Raw genomic sequence first — 17,899 nt, forward strand, 5'->3', positions numbered from 1 at the left:
TTTAAACGTTTAACATTTTCAAGTCCTGGAAAAGGTTTTTCCCTTTATATCTTGCCCTCAATTTCTTCAATCTTTCCTTCATAAGTTTGTTGAAGGGGCAGCTAGGTGGCGCAGTGGATAGAGCACTGGCCCTGGAGTCAGGAGTACCTGAGTTCAAATTCGGCCTCAGACACTTAATAATTACCTAGCTATGTGGCCTTGGGTAAACTGCTTAACCCCATTTGCCTTGCAAAAAAATCTAAAAAAAACTAAAGTTTGTTGAACCGAAACTATGGCATTAAAGGTATAAAATTTTAACTCCACTAAAGCCCTATTTTGCTGACATCTTTTCATCATCTGTGCATCCTCCAGACTTTACCTAAAAACAATCCCACTAATTTAACCAATTTAGAAGTTTACTCTGAGACTGAGTCGTTGAACAATTCTAGCTGACTCTAGAGAATGTTTCACGTTCCATCTAACCACTGACTCATATTACCTTGGCTCTTCATTCTGCTGAATCAACATCCTCTGGACCAAACCAGAAACATCTGTTCTGGCATGTCTTGCCACCCCCCCTCTCCCTACACTGCCTCCCCTCCTTTCCCCCTCTTAATCAACTAAGTTTTGGAGTGAATTCTTAATTTCATTCAGTAATTTTGAGTTCTTTAAGTCTAGACCAATGAAGTACAAACTTTGGCCCTACAAAGCTAGAGAAAAAGTTATCAGATATGGATTTGGATGGTGATTGAGTGTTAGTCTTTTGACCATTAATAGACTAGCTGTATTGGGAGAGGCATCACTATTGATGACAGGGTTACCTTGGCCCTGAATACTAATTTAAGATATTGTGATGTTCTATGCTTAGCATGGACACATGTGTTCATGTACTGATGTAGTAAAAGCTTGTTGAATGGGTTAAGTACCAACATTGACAAAACTGCAGAAGGTAGAGCTAATGTTCCTAGGTGTATATAACCACTTTTCAGTTTGTACTTGTATACTTAGCCATTCCTTATCCCAATAATTTTCAGGCAATTGAAAAATCTAATGTGAAACTTTTCTGGTTTTGTTAGTTACAAGAAATACATGTGATGATGGTCCTAATATCTTTTATCATACAAATATTAAACAAAACTTACATTAGGTATCAAAAGATTTTACAATCTGTACATTTGATTTTTCTGTCAGTTCTTTTACATTATACAACTTTGGACAGGGTTACAAATTACAACAAGGAATGATAAACAAGTACCAATGAGAAATGAGACTGCCTATTAACTGACAATGTTCTGAGGATAGTCATCTACAAGTAAGACCCAAGGTGGTTAAGTCATGATAAAGGAAGTATTAACCAAATTGCTGTTTCACTTCAATCTTGTAATTTCTACAGCTTCATAAGGTTTAATGCAAATAAGCTTCCCAAACTTTGTTCATTGAACCCTGGGGTCTGTGAACTTGGTTTTTTAAATTAATATTTTGCTTAACTTGACCCAATTTAGTTCCCTTTGTAATTTTATGTATTTTATTTATTTGAAAATATTATTCCAAGAATGGTCCTTTTGGCTTAGCCAGACTACTGGCTAAAGGGTGTCCTTGACAAAAATAATAATACAAACCCCTTCAGGCTTAGTGGTTCTGGAAAAATTTGTGGTAAATTAGTTACCTGTCATCCGATTAACTTTCCAGTACCCAATGTTTGGGATCATCTGGAGATGTTAGTTCTGGCTAATGAGGAAGGTTGAGTATTCAACATTTAAAAGTAAAGAACATCCCAAGAGAAAAGATAAGCCAGACTTCTATTTGTTGGAATGAAAGGGAACCAAAACAAGCATTTGCAAATCCTTGTTCAGACAAGCTAGAATGAGTTAAATGATGCAAAATTTCAAGATTGTGGACAAAATATCAACTCACATTTTCATTATACTTGACAAAAATTTATCTTACCATACTTTTCATGAAAGTGTAGCAAATAACTACAGATCTGTGTGCAAGATATTTTGCTATTTTTCTAGTTTCAGACTATCCTAGTGTGGGATAAATGTAGGCATGTTCAAAAATTGTACATATTTCACATTCACATTTTTACACAGGAAGGAGGGGAAAGCCTCAACCCACATGCAGGCACAATATTTTCTGTACACAATGTATACATATTTACAATGTCATCTACTCATTTAATTAATATATACCTCACAGTTTCACTAATGAGAGGGTATACTTTTTTCTCCAAAACACATACATTGAAACAAAAAAGAAAGGAATTTTGTCATGACCAGCTGAACTTTGAAAGGTTTCCTTAAATTAAAAATTAATTACAGAATAAACATTTCTTTAAAAAAAGGGCATTTTTTTGGGGCAGCTAGGATGCAGCGGGTAGAACCCCAACCCTGGAATCAGGAGGACCTGAGTTCAAATTCGGCCTCAGACAATAATTGCCTAGCTGTGTGACCTTGGGTAAGTCACTTAACCCCATTGCCTTAAAAATAAAAAAGGACATTTTTTCGCTATAGTACAATGTAAATCCATGTACCAATGCTTTTGTTGATTGTGCCATACATCTTTTAATGCATGCTCTTATCAAAGGCAAAACTATGTATAATCTTTATTTCAGCCACCACTGATGCATAAGCCATAGGATAAAGTAATATATTCCCAGAGACTTAATCAGTTAGCAATAGACATAAAAGTTCTAATATCTGACCCTGCCATTTTACTAAGTATATTACCTTAGAGGAAATCACTTCTATTTAAGATTCCATTTCCTCAGCTGTAAAATATAAATAGCAATTCTATCCTGCAGTGTTGTCCGGTATGGTATAGTGGGAAGAAGCCTTCAGAAAGAGCCAATTTTAGTTCCAACTTCACTGTTTATAAACTGTGTGAGCCTAAAAATGACACCTCTATATGAGTGTTGTTTTTTTTCCTCAGAAAAAAATTAAAGTATTGGAAAAGAGGGTCTTTTAGATCCTGCCTACTCTAAACATTATTATTATTACTACTCTAATATTTCTACTCTAAAAGAAGTGATGAATATGCTTTCTCTGTAATGTATATTGTGCTTTGTCAATGTTAATGTAGTATTTAAATGGACAGTCATGAAGTTTGAAGACAGGCTCTCTGGTCTGACTGTGATCATACAGCATAGATAGTTGAGATGATGAGATAACTTCCCAATTACTCATAGTGATATTTTGTTAAAAAGCTATTAAAATGAGGACAAATGAGTTCACTTTCAGCTAGAAATGTCTAAGGATAAAGGAAGGGGAAGTGAGATTAGTAAGAGTGGGAGAGCAATAGAATGATCACCCTAATGGGATACCTATGGACACCCAAAGAGAATGATTAGCCAGTCTTCTCCAAAGTCATGAGATACTGGTGTGGAGAGATGATCCATAATAGCTCACTGAGATTAAGGATGCCAGAATTGGAGGAGGGAGGTGTAGGACAAGGCTAATCTTTTGACAAGACTAACAGATTCTCTTCCTTATCTCTGAAGGAAAGGAAACCATTGCAGACTTGAAGTGGTTTTAAAGAGTAGGACAAAATGAATTCTATTCTCAGTTAAAGTAGTTTCTGCGCCACAGGGAAGGGAATTTTTTTAAAAGAGTCTTCTTAGGGCTAAGTTTAGAATTTAGTTTGATAGATATACAGATAATTTGAGGTCATAAGAGCAGTATTTCAAGAAAAAGGTTGTGAACTTTGTCATGATCCTGTAGCCAGGCTTTCAATTCCCCTGGACTGGCATTGGAACTAGTCGGGGAGACTGGTGGTAGGAGATGTCTGTTGTACTGAGTGCTAACATATATTGTCTAGTTGGGTTTTTTTTTTTCAGCCAGGAGAAGGGGAGGAGAATATTTCTGGATAATACTCCACTGCAGACTATTTCCTCATCAAATAAATGGGAAAAGGAATGAGGATGTGTGTTATTTGATGAACAATTTTTCAAGTTGAGGTGTAATTTTAAAAAGAGTACCTCTCTAAAATCCAAACAACCTGACTTTCCCCCATTCCCTTGTGTTTGGCAGCTCTGGAGAAAGTTGGGGTCTATCCTTATCCATGACATGACTCCTATGCTTTCCTAGCTTCAGGGCTAGGAGCAGTCTTGATGTTCTCTGAGACTCAAGACATGGTTGTTGCTTCTTTCAAGTCGGAGAGACTCAATCTTCTTCTGAGCAAACCTTAGTTCAGTCCTTAGAACTTCGTTATCTGCCTTGAGGGTATTTATTTCCTGAGGAGAAAGAATGAAGAACATATTATAAAAGTTGCAATGGAGAACAAATCTAGTTTGGTGGTGTCCCATTATGCTTATTTGATTGATATATCCCATTCACCCTAGGGAAAATTAAAAAGTAATTTTTTTTTTGTTAGGCAAGGGTGTTAAGTGGCTTGCCCCAGGCCATACAGCTAGGTAATTATTAAATGTCTGAGACCGGATTTGAACCCAGGTATTCCTGACTCCAGGGCCAGTGCTTTATCCACTGCGCCACCTAGCCACCTAGCCACCTAGCCACCCCCCCTCCTTTTTTTTAGGTTTTTGCAAGGCAAACGGGGTTAAGTGGCTTGCCCAAGGCCACACATCTAATTAAAAAGTAATTTTCAAGATAGCTGTTTTTAAAGTGGAAAATAACTTAAATATATCTTAAATATCAAACTAGTATTGTGCAAACAACAATTAGTTCTTGGTTTCATGTCTAAAAAGAATGCAGTTGGTTTCCAGGAAAGTTAACCCATTAAAACTGGAAAACAGATTCCCCAGACTTATCTGCTTATGTGTCAGACCAGAAGTTAGTAAAAGGATCAGATAATCAAGTCAGCAGGAGCCTCCTATGATCATTATTAGGTCATTGATGAGAGATCCCTAGGCACATGATGAGATTTTTCAGAATTTAATTAGAAAAAAACCCCTCTCAGGACAGAGTGAAGCTAAAACTGGGGAGGGGGGCGGGAATGACTAGAAAAAGATCACAGGAGGGTTTAAGATGGTTGTGGCTGTTTTTCATTCTGTTCCATTCTCTTCACCTCTGTAATAATCTATGTTGCTTCAAAACATTTCACATCTTATTCTACCTACTGCTTTTTTTTCATTTAGAAGCATCTGCTAGAATTGAATTTTCCTCACTAGTGAGAAGCAGTCAAAGGTCTTGAAGATTTCTTGAAGCTTATTCACTCCAGATGCTGAATAGATTTGTCTTACCTAAATTCCCCAAATTTTCCTTTCATAGAACTTCTAATTCTCAAAAGTGGCTTTTGACATTTTTCCTCTTGAAAAAGTCCATTACCCAAATTATATTTTGTCATATTGAAGCAACATAGATTACAGACTATAGCAAGAATCCAGTTGTTTCTATGCCCCTAGTTACTTTGCCCAAGAAATACCACTATTAGAGCTATATCCAATGAAACAAAATATTTAAAAAAATATTTGTAGCAGCTTGTTTTTGTAGACAAAAAGAACTAGAAACTGAGAGTGTATACATCATTTGAACAAATTAAGGCAATTGACTGTCATAGAATATTTTATTGTACCTTAGGTAGGTGGAGAAAAGAAACTCATTAAGCAATACCATTTATCAAGGTTTTATGCTAAATTCTTTAAAATAATATTTCAGTCTTTTCAATAACTCTGAGATAAGTGATTTTTTTTTCTACAGATGAGAAAACTGAGACGAGATTAAGAGGTATGCCCAGGTTATATAGCAAATAAGTCTTAAGAGGCTGGATTTGAACATGGGTCTTCTTGACTCCAGGCCTGGACTCTATATATTGTGCTATCTAGTAATGAAAGAGGAATGCTTAAAAAAATTCTAGGAAGAGTTTTGTGAAATTGATGGCGAATAAAATGAGTAGAACCAGTATAACAATTTATATAATAATATCATCATTGGGAAGATAAACAACTTTGAAAGACTTAAGAACTTTGATCAATGCAATCACCAACCATGATTCCAGAGAATCGATAATGAAGCACACTTTCCACTTCCTGCCAGAAAGGTGATGGACTTGAATGAAGCATGGCCAATGTGGAAATTTATTTTGTTGACTATTTTTTTTTAACAAAACAGTAATGTTTACTAAATGAGATTGAAAAGTTTTTATATAAACAAAATTAATGCATCCATGCAAAGGAAGTGATCTTTATATTAAATTTATAGGATAAGATAACTAAATGATTAACTAATGACTAAAAATCATTCCCCGGTTAAGTGGTGAAGGGTATGAACAAATGGTTCTGACAAATTGCAAACTGGTAATGGCCATATGAGAGAATCTTCAAATAATTAATAAAATAAATGCATATCAAAAGAAGACTGAGAGTTCATTTCTCAACTAACTTTTTTTTAATCAAAGTTTTATTTTGTTTGTCAATGGGGGTTGGGGTAAATGAGAAGAAGGTGGGAGAAAGAGTAAATAAAAGGTAGGGCAAGTATCTTCATTTTGTAAATGAGGAAGAAGGATTAGGAAAGTTATGTGAGTTGCTTAGTCTTGTAACTGTGATGGGATTCAAACAAAGGTCTTTTGAGTCTAAGTCTGGTTCTCTTTTTATATTCCAAAAGTAGTTTCATTCCCTCTCTTTTACTCTCTAACTGTCCAGTGGCTGACTTGGCTCATATCCCAAAAGAGGCAATATTCCTAGGCTATCTGACTTCACTTCTCCCTATATTCTTCATCAGGAAAAGGGATAGGGACAGGGTGTGGGGAGAGGAATACCTGCTCCAGATCCTGGTACGTGGGGAGTCTGAGGTGTCGGAGGTCCTCCTTTGATTTTGTGATGGATTCCTTGTTCTCCCACTTCACAAAGGCCCGCTTTCGAACCAAGACTGGACTGGGACAGGGAGACATGGAGCTGGGCAGTAGATAAAGAGTGTCCTGGGCTGCCTTTCTTGGGGAAGAGAGCAAGAATGAACCACTAGGGCCTTCAGGGCCAACCCAAGTGACTGACTCTGTCTGTGTACCCTTGTGGGCCATGGCCCGTTTCAGTCTGACAGAAATCTTCTGAGCAGATACACCCATCAGCATGATTGTCCGATCTTTGCTCTCCTCATTGTGTTCCATTGTCTCCCCATTCACCAAGAAAGGTCCTTCTTCAGATCCTAAGAGAAGACATACAACATATCAAATTTTTAAAAAGACCCTAGCAGAATTATAACAAATTTTTGCAACTGGGATAGCAGAAAACAACCCAGGAAAATCAATGCAAAATGTACTCTCAAATCAATTTTTAAAGACAAATTCAATATAGGGAATGGGGATGACTGATGCATCCAACCATCCCCTATGCCAGTACCACAAGGCTTGATATGTGAACAGAAGGCTTTGGCGTGGGATTGGGGGGAAGTCAGTCCTAGACTTGGTTAAAATTCAACTCAGTAGTAGCTCAAGCAGAGGCCTTAAAGTCAAATGGTTCTTGGGTGAAATTCTATCCATAGTAGGTGGTACTTGATAGGATCTTGCCTCTCCTTCCCCATTCCATTTCTTTCTCCCAGATCTCAAGATGGCAGCTCCAAGTCCCACTCTCTTACCATGTGGATCTTTGACTCCTAGGGGGCAGAGGGTAGATGCCAACCCAGCAGAGGTGCTATTCTCTGCAGGCAAAGCTGGGCTCTTGGATCTCTTCTTGCATTCAAACACAACCAGATCCTTGCATTGTTTGTGGCAGTTCATCCCACAATCTGTAGACAAAAGTCCTAGTCAGTGATTCAGTTTTCCTCCCTTTCCTCCAATTTAATTCAACAATTATTAAGCATTTTCCCATGTTCATGGCTCTGTGTTGGGTTCTGGGGACATAAAGACAAAAATGAAATAGTCCCTGCCCTCAAGAAATTTATATTCTATCAGGAATAAATTTGCATACCTATTTTCTGCAATGCATACACTAAATGGCATAATATATGGAACATTGAGGAAGAAAATTCTAATGGGGGCATTGGTAAGGAGGTGATGACTTCATGGAGGAGATAACACCTGAACTAAGCCTTGAAAGAAGTCAATTACTCTGAGGTGGAGAAGAGGAGAAGGTGCATTCTAGGCATGAAGAGCGACTTGTACAAAGTCAGGGAAGCAGGAGGAGTGTTAAGTTCAGGTAGTGCTGGTGAGTAGATAGGACTAACTCACTCCTGATTAGTATTAAGCTTTTCCAAGCTCCTTCGGTTTTCTGAGGCTAGAAAATTAGTCTCTTCACTTGGAAAATTGGTCTCACTGCAATAGGTAGCAAGGGTCATTCTTAATGAACTAATCCATCAAGTCAAGTAGGTATTTTGTGTCTCCAAATTAAAGATTTTCTTGGCTTCTTTAAAGTTAGGAGATTGGGGGCAAGATGTGAGGGGAGAGCCCTGGGATATTTCAGCCACCATCTCTTGCTCCTCATTTCTGAATACTGCATTCAGAATTCTTTCCTAGGGTATGATGAATGTAGACATGCCATCCAAGGTTTGGGGCCATCACTTTTAATTTTAAGATTCAATGATTCTAAAGTGATGGCCCCAAACCCTATGGTCTAAGTGACCCATATGGTCTCTTCCAATTCTGAGATGGGGTAGGGCAGCACCCCTACCCACTGAACCTATCCTGACAATAATTTATGTCATCTACCTGAAGAAGCAATCCATTCCATTTACATAACACCTCTAAATACTAGAGGTATTATGTTTTTCCTTACATTCAGTTGAAATCTGCTTCTCTAGAATTTCTTTGACTGTAGAATGGGTCAAAGGTCTGTTTTTTGGGGTCAAGTTAATTTAATCTAATGCTTCTATCATATAACACTTTCTATATATGAAGACAGAAATTATGTTCAACTCAAGTCTTTCCTTTAAGTCAAATAGTATCACTTCCTTCAACTAATTGTCATATATTATGGTTTCAAGTCCCCTCATCATCACAGTCACCCTCCTTTGGATTGGCCCCAGTTTGCTGATGTCCCCCCTAAAATGTGATGCACAGAACTGATCTGAATGTATTCTAGATAAGCATATTCCAACACAGACTGTTAGGGAACTATGTCTTCTCTTTTTCTGTATACTAATTTTCTAGTAATGCAGATACACATTGAATTAGCTTTTTAAAGCAATGGTCACCTATTCTATCAGTGGCCCTTCCACTGGAACTGGAAGTTTCCTCTAAGCCCTCCGAGAGAAGTAGATGTGGACAAGAGATATCTCTATTTATCTATACTATACTTGTATACAAAATATACATATGTATATATAGCATATGTATATATATAGATATAGGAACACATTTAATATGTATACACATATATATTCTCACACACATATATGCATATATTCATATTTTTTCCACATCACTACTTTCCCTTTCATAGTTTTGATATATCACAGGTTGGCATAAGAAATTAAATGGGAATGTTTTGAAAGTTTTGAGGAAATTGCTGATGATCACTAAGGCCAGCAGATGACACAGAAAAAATTTAGAAACTCAGAGTGTATAAAATATGTGTTTAGCATTATATAACAATCAACACATTTTATCTTTTAATACTATAAACATCCCATAAAAGAAAAAGAAAAAATTCAAACTTCTATTATATAAAAAGGTATCAACAATTTTTACACAGATATTGCAGATTCTGAGGGTGCTATGTTCCCAACTCCTACAGTATGGAAGGGATAACTGTATACATAGATGTGTGTATATACATATATACATACACATAATTATTGTAGATATAGTTATAATTGATCCTTAAAATATGGTGATTATCACTCCCCAAAAGGTGGAATACTATTCAATATCGTATTAGAAATGTTAGCTTCAGCAATTAGAGAAGAAAAAGAAATCGAAGGATTAGAATTGGAAAGGGAGAGACAAAAACTCTCACTCTTTGCAGATGGCATGATGGTCTACCTAGAGAATCCCAAGAAATCATCCAAAAAACTACTGGAAACAATTAGCAATTTTAGCAAAGTTGCAGGATACAAAATAAACCCTCATAAATCCTCAGCTTTTCTATATATGTCTAGCAAGATACAGCAGGAAGAGCTAGAAAGAGAAATCCCATTCAAAGTAAGCTCTATTTGCCAAGGCAGACTCAGAAACTTTTTGAAAACAATTATAAAACACTTCTCACACAAATTAAATCAGATTTAAATAACTGGGCAAACATCAACTGCTCATGGATAGGTTGAGCTAATATAATAAAAATGACAATTCTACTAACTATCCATTTAGTGCCCTACCAATCAAAATTCCAAAAAATTACTTTAATGAATTAGAAAAATTTGTAAGTAAATTTATATGGAGAAAAAAAGTCAAGAATTTCCAGGGATTCAATGAAAAAAGTGCAAAAGAAGGTGGCTTAGCCTTACCAGGTTTAAAATTATATTATAAAGCATCAGTCATCAAAACTGTCTGGTATTGGCTAAGAAATAGAGTGGGCCAGTGGAATAGACTAGGTGCAATAGCAGAAAACGATTATAGTAATCTGCTCTTTGATAAACCCAAAGAGTCCAGCTATTGGGATAAAAACTCTCTCTTCGATAAAAACTGCTGGGAAAAATGGAAGTTAGTATGGAAAAAAACTTAGACCAACACCTCACACCTTTTACCAAGATAAGATCCAAATGGATACAGGATTTAGACATAAAAAAACAATACTATAAGCAAACTAAAAGATCAAGAACTAGTTTACCTGTCAGATCTATGGAAAGGGAAGAAGTTTATGACTAAGGAAGAGATGGAGAACACCACTAAAAACAAATGATTTTGATTACATTAAATTAAAAAGCTTTTTGCACAAAACCACTGTAACCAAGATCAAAAGAAATGTAGTAAACTGGGAAACAATCTTTACAACTAATGTTTCTGACAAAGGACTCATTTCTAAAATATACAGAGAACTGAATCAATGTAAAAAAAAATAAAGCCATTCCCAATTGACAAATGGTCAAAGGCTATGCAAAAGCAATTTACAGATGAGGAGATCAAAGAAATCCATAGTCATATGAAAAATTGCTCTATATCATTATTTATTAGAGAAATGCAAATTAAAGCTTCTCTGAGGTACCACCTCACACTTCTCAGACTGGCCAGTATGACCAGAAAGGATAATGATCATTGTTGGAAGGGTTGTGGGAAATCTGGGACATTATTACACTGTTGGTAGAGCTGTGAACTCATCCAACTTTTCTGGAGAGCAATTTGGAATTATGCCCAAAGGGCAACAAAAATGTGCATACCCTTTGATCCAGCAGTACCACTACTGGGTCTATACCCTGAAGAGATGATGAAAAAGGGTAAAAACATCACTTATAGAAAAATATTCATATTCAACCTTGTTTGTGGTGGCAAAGAATTGGAGATCAAGTAAGTGTACTTCAATTAGGGAATGGCTTAGCAAACTGTGGTATATGTATGTCATGGGAACACTATTATTCTATTAGAAACCAGGAGGGATGGGAATTCAGGGAAGCTTGGAGTGATTTGCATGAATTGATGCTGAGTGAGATGAGCAGAACCAGAAAAACACTGTACACCCTAACATGGGGGTGATGTTCAACCTCGATGGACTTGCTCATTCTGTCAGTGCAACAATCAGGGACAATTTGGGGCTGTCTGCAATGGAGAATACCATCTGTATCCAGAGAAAGAACTGTGGGGTTTGATGAAACACTAAGGACTATTAACTTTAATTTAGGTAAAAAAAAACTGATATCTTATTGTCTGATCTTTCCATCTCTTATACTTTATGTTTCTTCCTTAAGGATATGATTTCTCTCTCATCACATTCAATTTGGATCAATGTATACCACGGAAACAATGTAAAGACTGGCAAATTGCCTTCTGTGGGGGTGGGGGGAGGAAAGTAAAATGAGGAGAAAAATTGTAAAAGTCAAAATAAATAAAATCTTTAAGTAGAAAAAATAAAAAATAAAAATCACTGGAATAGAAGGAAATTTTCATAATATAATAACAGTATTCTAAAAATCAAAAAAAGGTGAAATAGAGAAACTAAATTGGAGATGAATTTAAAAGCTATAGAAATGAACAGGTGACTGTCAAGAGGATTTCTTTCCTTAGAAAAAGGTTCAAGAAGTTATATAAGTTGATTACAGCTAAGTCACATTGGTCAGCACACAAAACAACATAGAAAGCTACAATTTACCTTTGCATCGATAACCTTGCTTTATCACTCCCCAGAGCTACAAGACAAATAAGAGACATATTAGAAAACCTTCCTCAATAGTCTACTTTATCTATCTAGTTTAATTCCCAAAGTTTTGAGACTTAGTATTTCTTCTCCCTTATCTCATTTCCCTCCTTTGTATTTTTGTCATCTGGGTTGTCACATTGAAAGAATTTGTCATCAAGTGATAAGTGATAAGTGATAGTGGTAAGAATCTCCATACTTAGCTAGGTTGGTCTTTAGAAAGCCAATTCAGTACTACCTGAACCATACTTAAACCTTCCACAATGGATAGAACCTGTAAGAATATACTTGAATAGTCAAGGATCCCCTCCATAGAGAAGAGGCATCAGACTAGGATTTGTGAAGATGACCTGGAGAGAATCATCATTTCTCAGATGCCTTATCCTTATGGCCCTGAATGATCAAAAAGGAAGCTTATGCTGTTTCAGAGACTAAAGTTCATAGAGAAAGTCAGTTGCAGGATAATAGTCCTTTTTTAGCCTCAAGGTACTGAAAGTCCTAGAACAGTCTGCCTTGACCTTTCAGATAGTCAGGGACTGGGTGAGAGTGAGCCCACTCAATTCTTCTTTTATATGGACTCCTTTTAGCTCAGATTTCATTTTTTTCCAGTTCATCTTGTATCTGAACACCATTTACTTTTTTTTTTGTTACCTATCAAAGCCACCTGCCCATCATCATATTCCTCCTCAAGGTCTCATGCCTCAGAAGCAGAAAGCAAACCATTTTAAAGCTGTTTGCTTTAGGTAAAGTGGTAAAGCATAGCAGGGGCTTTTGGAGATCAAATTGGGAGTTAGAATCTGATGCCTGACTGTTCATAGGATCATAAGGTCGTGGACTGTCAGCAGAAGGGGATTTTAGAGGCTATGGAGTCTAGCCCATTCATTTGGCAGATGAGGAGACTGAGGCATAGGGAGGCTAATATAGACCAAAACTGGAACTTGAATCTAGTTCCTCTGATTTCGGATGGAGTGCTCATTTCCACTATACTACACTGCCCCGTGACTATCTTTTAGTTCCTGGGCTAAGACAAGAATTCCAATTCTCTCTTAGACACTTAATAGCCGTGTGATTGTAAGCAAGTCACTTGAGCTCTGCAGGACTGTTTCCTCATCTACAAAAGGATTGTATCAATCTCACCGGGTGTTGTGAAGATCATATGAAATAATATGCAAATTGTTTTGTAAACCTTAAAAGTTCTATGTTAATGGTAGCTGTGATTATTGTTATTGTTGCTCAGGGCATCTAGGTAGTACAATGGATAGAGCATTGGGCTGGAAATCAGGAAGACCTGAATTCAAATCCAGCCTAAGATCCTTACTAGCTATGTATCTCTGGGTAAGTCATTTAAATCTGTTTGCCTCAGTTTCCTTACCTGTAAAACAAGTTGGAGAAGGAAATGGCAAACCACTCTACTATCTTTGCTAAGAAAACCCCAAATGGGATCATGAAGAGTCAGACAAGACCTAAATGACTGAATAACAACAATTGTAATTAGGTGCCTATGGTCAATATCTATGTCATGGTTAGTATTAATGAACAATAACTGGTCATTCTTGTCCTCTTTTATTCCCACCACCTCTGCCCCCATTCTCCACACCTTTATTTCCCCTTTCCAACCCCAAAGCTCTTGGAAGAGAAACTCACAAATCCTGCACAGTTGTCACAGAAGGTGGGCTTTAAGTAAGTTGTCTCCTGGAAGTTATGAGGAAAGCCAAGACCCAGCTTGGAATAGATTGAACTGGCCCTCATGAAGTAGGCGGTGATTTCATCCCGACTGATCAAGCCTTCCCTGTCAGCAGACCAAAGAAAGAAAGGGATGATGAGTATAAGGGTGGATTGTTTGTGGTGATTTTAGGAGAACAATTGTTATAGAAACTCCCTTCTCAACTGGCCCTTGACATTTCCCATCTTTTTGTGTGTCCTACACCTCTTTGGCAGCCTGGTGAAGGCTATGGATGCATTCTGAGAATAATGTTTTCAAAATCACAAAAATTATCAAAATATTAAGAAAACAAGTCTGTGAAACCCTAGGTTAAGAACTTTTATTCTAATGGTAACCCACATGCCTTTAGAGTTAGATTCATTTTATGTCCATGAGTTTGTTCAGAGAATTCAGTTCTCAGGACAGTGGGACACAATCAGGGTTGAAAGACAGACAATCTTGACTTCATGGCAAAAAACTCTTTGAGATTTTGAGCTTCTTCTCTTTTCCTCCTCTTCCTCCCGCTACCTTGCTCCTTTTATCTCTCTCTCCCCCCCTGAATTTTTTCTCTCTCTCTCTCCCCCTCCTCTTTCTCTCTGTCCACCTCCACCCCCTCTCCCTACACACAGTTTGTGTCTGATAGCTTTTTGACAATTAGATAATAGTCCCTCCACTATGGAGAGTAGGAAAGCTCTATCATTATGCACTTGCCCCCAATTCTTGTAGCAAGACTCTGATCCCACAAATTGGTTTCCTCTCTGTTTCACCCCCATCCCAGAAATATTTAACTAGAAAAATAGGTGGAGAAGGTAACAAGATATTAGGAGATATTAAGTACTAGCTTTCCTCTTTATCTTTTGTGGGCAGAAAGGGGGATATGCTATATCATGAGAAACTTAAATTGGGTATAAAAAAGAATTTTTTATCACTGGAATGTGGATTACTCAAGTAGACAATGGAGTCTCTTTCTGAAGTCTTCTTAAAAAATGACAAGCTTTCCTCCAAGTTTAGGATGGTTTTGATGACATACTGCCTGAAAGTATCAAAGATGTCAGAAAGAGTCTTTAAAAAAAAGTTTTAATTGATATCAACTATTTTTATGTCATCATTGTTATCCTTTCCCAGAGAGCCATTCCATATAATAAATAGTAGTTTTTAGAAAGAAACAGTCAGCATAGTTGATCAATACTTTGAAAAAGTCTGAAAACATATACGATATATTAACACCTATAGACCTTCCACTTTCACAAAGGGGTAGATTGAGGATGTCCTCTCATATTTTTTATCTCATCTTTTATTCAAGTCTTACTTTACATTTTATTTTTTGGGTGTATAGTTCTTTCCATTTACATTGTCATAATTCATTGTGTAAATTGTTTTCTTGCCTCTACTTCACTCTGTATTAGTTCATATAGATCGTATGTCTCTCTGTCTTAATCATACACATCATTTCTTTTGGCAAAGTAATAATCCATTACATTCATGTGCCATTATTTGTTAAGCCATTTTCCAGTCAATGGATATTCTTGTTTCAATTTTTTGCTATTACAAAAAGTGTTAAATATGTTGGAGTATATGAGGTCTTTTTTCTTATCAATGACTTGGAATAATAAGCTCAGCAATGGAGGCTCTGGCTCAAAGACATTTTAGCCATTTTATTTGTATAATTTCATATTGTTTCCAGAATGACTGTATTATTTTATAGCTCCACTAACAACGTATTAGTGTGTCTATCATTCCACAACACCTCCAGCACTGACTATTACCATTTTTCAAAATTGGCTAACATGTGAGGTGAAACCTCAGGGTTGTTTTGATATTAATTTCTCTAATATTTAGGGATTTGAACATTAATTTATGTGGTTGTGAATACTATGCAAAAGAAATGATAATGATAAAACAACACACTAAAATTTCTGGGATATAGTTAAAGCAGTCCTTGGGGGAAATTATGTCCTTACAAATATAGATTAATTAAATAGAAAAGGAGAGGATAAATGGATTGAATATATATTTTTTAAAATTAGGAGGCCAACAATATACAAACCTAAAATAGCACAAGAAATTAAAATTAGAAAGAAAATATATAATATGGAAACAAAAAAATAACCTTATAGAAGTGATAACGCTAAAAACTGTTTTTTTAAAAAGACTAATAAAATTGAGAAATCCTTGGTAAATCTGGTTAAAAAGAAGAGTGGAAAAGCAAAAAAAAATGATCAAGGTGAAATCACAGCAAAACTAAAAGAAATAAAAAGAATAATCAGGATATATTTTACACATTTACTTGCTAAAAAAAACTAAGAACAGAAAAGAAATAAATGTATACATTCAAAAATATAAAATATCAAACTATCAAGAGACCAACTAGAAAAAGGAAATCATTCTACTTTTAAAGGCATTAATCAAAGAAAAAACTCCTGGCCCCAATGGATTCACAAGTGAATTCTATTAAATTTTTAAAGAAGAGTTATTATTCATACTTCACAAGTTATTCTTAAAAATTGAGAAAGAAAGCTTGTTACCAGAATCCTTTTTGTGAGATAAATATACTTCAAATACTGAAACCAGGCAAAGATAAAATACAGAAAGAAAACTGGGCTAATACTATAAATGAACATTGCCCCAAAAAATTTTGAACAAAATTCTGTCAAATCAACATAAATTATTAAATGGAATTTATACCAAGGATGCAAGGTTGACTCAATATTAGGAAAAATAATTAATTATTTTAAAATCCAAAGTACCTCCCAAATCACGAGACCACCTCAATAGATGCAGAAAGAGCCTTTGATAAAGTACAATGCTTCTTTATGTAAAAAAAAAATCCTACAAAGCAGAGACATTGAGTGACTTTTTAAAATATGATAAAAACATCTATCTAAAGCCAAGGCAAATATCATATGTAAGAACTTTTTTTCAATAAAAACAGGAGTGAAGCAAGGATGTATGCTTATTTGTTATAGTTCTAGAAATGCTAACAATAGACCAGAGAAATAAATTAATGGCATAAAATCTCTTCATAGACCACCTCTCATCACCCCAAAGAGCAGTCATGAATAGAAATCCCTGCCACCAGCAAACCTCCTTCCTTCTTTCCTCTTTTAATTCCCCCCCCCCTTCACCCATTCCAGTGTGGTCATTCTTTTTCTCATAGTACAGGGGCTACCCCTTGGCTAGTCCTTGTTTTGATACTAGCATATCACACATTCCTCTCTTTCTGTTTCCTTTCACATTCCCCTCCTCCTCTTTTATGCACTCTTCCATGTTGTAATGTCTGTCCCATGAATAAATATTGATTCACCTGTAGGCAGGTTGTTACCAACTTTTGTCCATAATGACTCATGCCCATCTTTTCACTATTATCTCCACCAGACTTTTGCCTTTACACTTGTCCCATTGTGCACATTCAGAAAGGAGTTTTTAAATATTTATTCTTGCTATTACGGTCCTTGTTTGATGCATTTATTCATTCTTCCTGCATTTCTGCTGTTTTGAGGTTTTCTAGAAGCAAATAGTGTCTTCAGTTTTGTTTTTCTTTCTAAAAGCACGCCTCTTAATTATTCAACATCCATCTTTTTTCCACCATGTATGGTTAAGGTCAGATTTGTAGGCTGTATCCTGAGATACAGCTCTTCAGAGCACAATATTCTATTCCCTCCTATATTTTCTGGTAGATAAAGAATAGTACCTACATTATTTGAATTTCTTTTCTTTTGTATTTGAAAGTCTTTTGCCTAATGTTTTGCTGAATTTGCTGTTTTTGAATTAAATTGTAAAACTTGACCATTATGTCTTACAGTTTGCAACCTTGGGTTTTTATTGTTGTTGTTTTTTTTTCTAGAGGTGATCTATGAATTCTTTCAACTAGAATTTCATTTTCTTTGTTCAGAAGTTCTGAGCAGTTCTCTTCTATTATTTCCTGCATTGTGATAGCAAGAATTTTTTTTTATCCTGTAGTCTTTTACTGGGAGACATATTAGGTTGCTTGTGCAAATCCTGTCATTGAGATCAGTATGCTTATATAATGAGATTATTTTCCTTTAATA

The 17,899-nt window shown here is 36.0% G+C and overlaps 1 protein-coding gene across 1 annotated transcript in view; it reads right to left on the bottom strand.

Annotated features, from left to right (window-relative positions):
• Nucleotides 1-582: 582 nt before the first annotated feature.
• RASGRP1 (RAS guanyl releasing protein 1) overlaps nucleotides 583-17,899 on the bottom strand; it is a 110,468-nt gene continuing 93,151 nt past the window's right edge. The window contains exons 13-17 of the mRNA XM_074235075.1: nucleotides 13,793-13,937; nucleotides 12,104-12,140; nucleotides 7,503-7,652; nucleotides 6,691-7,073; nucleotides 583-4,210 (exon numbers count right to left, since the gene is read on the bottom strand). Coding sequence (XP_074091176.1) covers nucleotides 4,073-4,210; nucleotides 6,691-7,073; nucleotides 7,503-7,652; nucleotides 12,104-12,140; nucleotides 13,793-13,937 — 853 coding nt within the window. The 3' untranslated portion in view covers nucleotides 583-4,072. The remainder of the gene's footprint in view (nucleotides 4,211-6,690; nucleotides 7,074-7,502; nucleotides 7,653-12,103; nucleotides 12,141-13,792; nucleotides 13,938-17,899) is intronic.

This window comes from Macrotis lagotis, chromosome 4 (assembly GCF_037893015.1).
Source record: "Macrotis lagotis isolate mMagLag1 chromosome 4, bilby.v1.9.chrom.fasta, whole genome shotgun sequence".
In the NCBI taxonomy this organism is placed as follows: domain Eukaryota; kingdom Metazoa; phylum Chordata; class Mammalia; order Peramelemorphia; family Peramelidae; genus Macrotis; species Macrotis lagotis.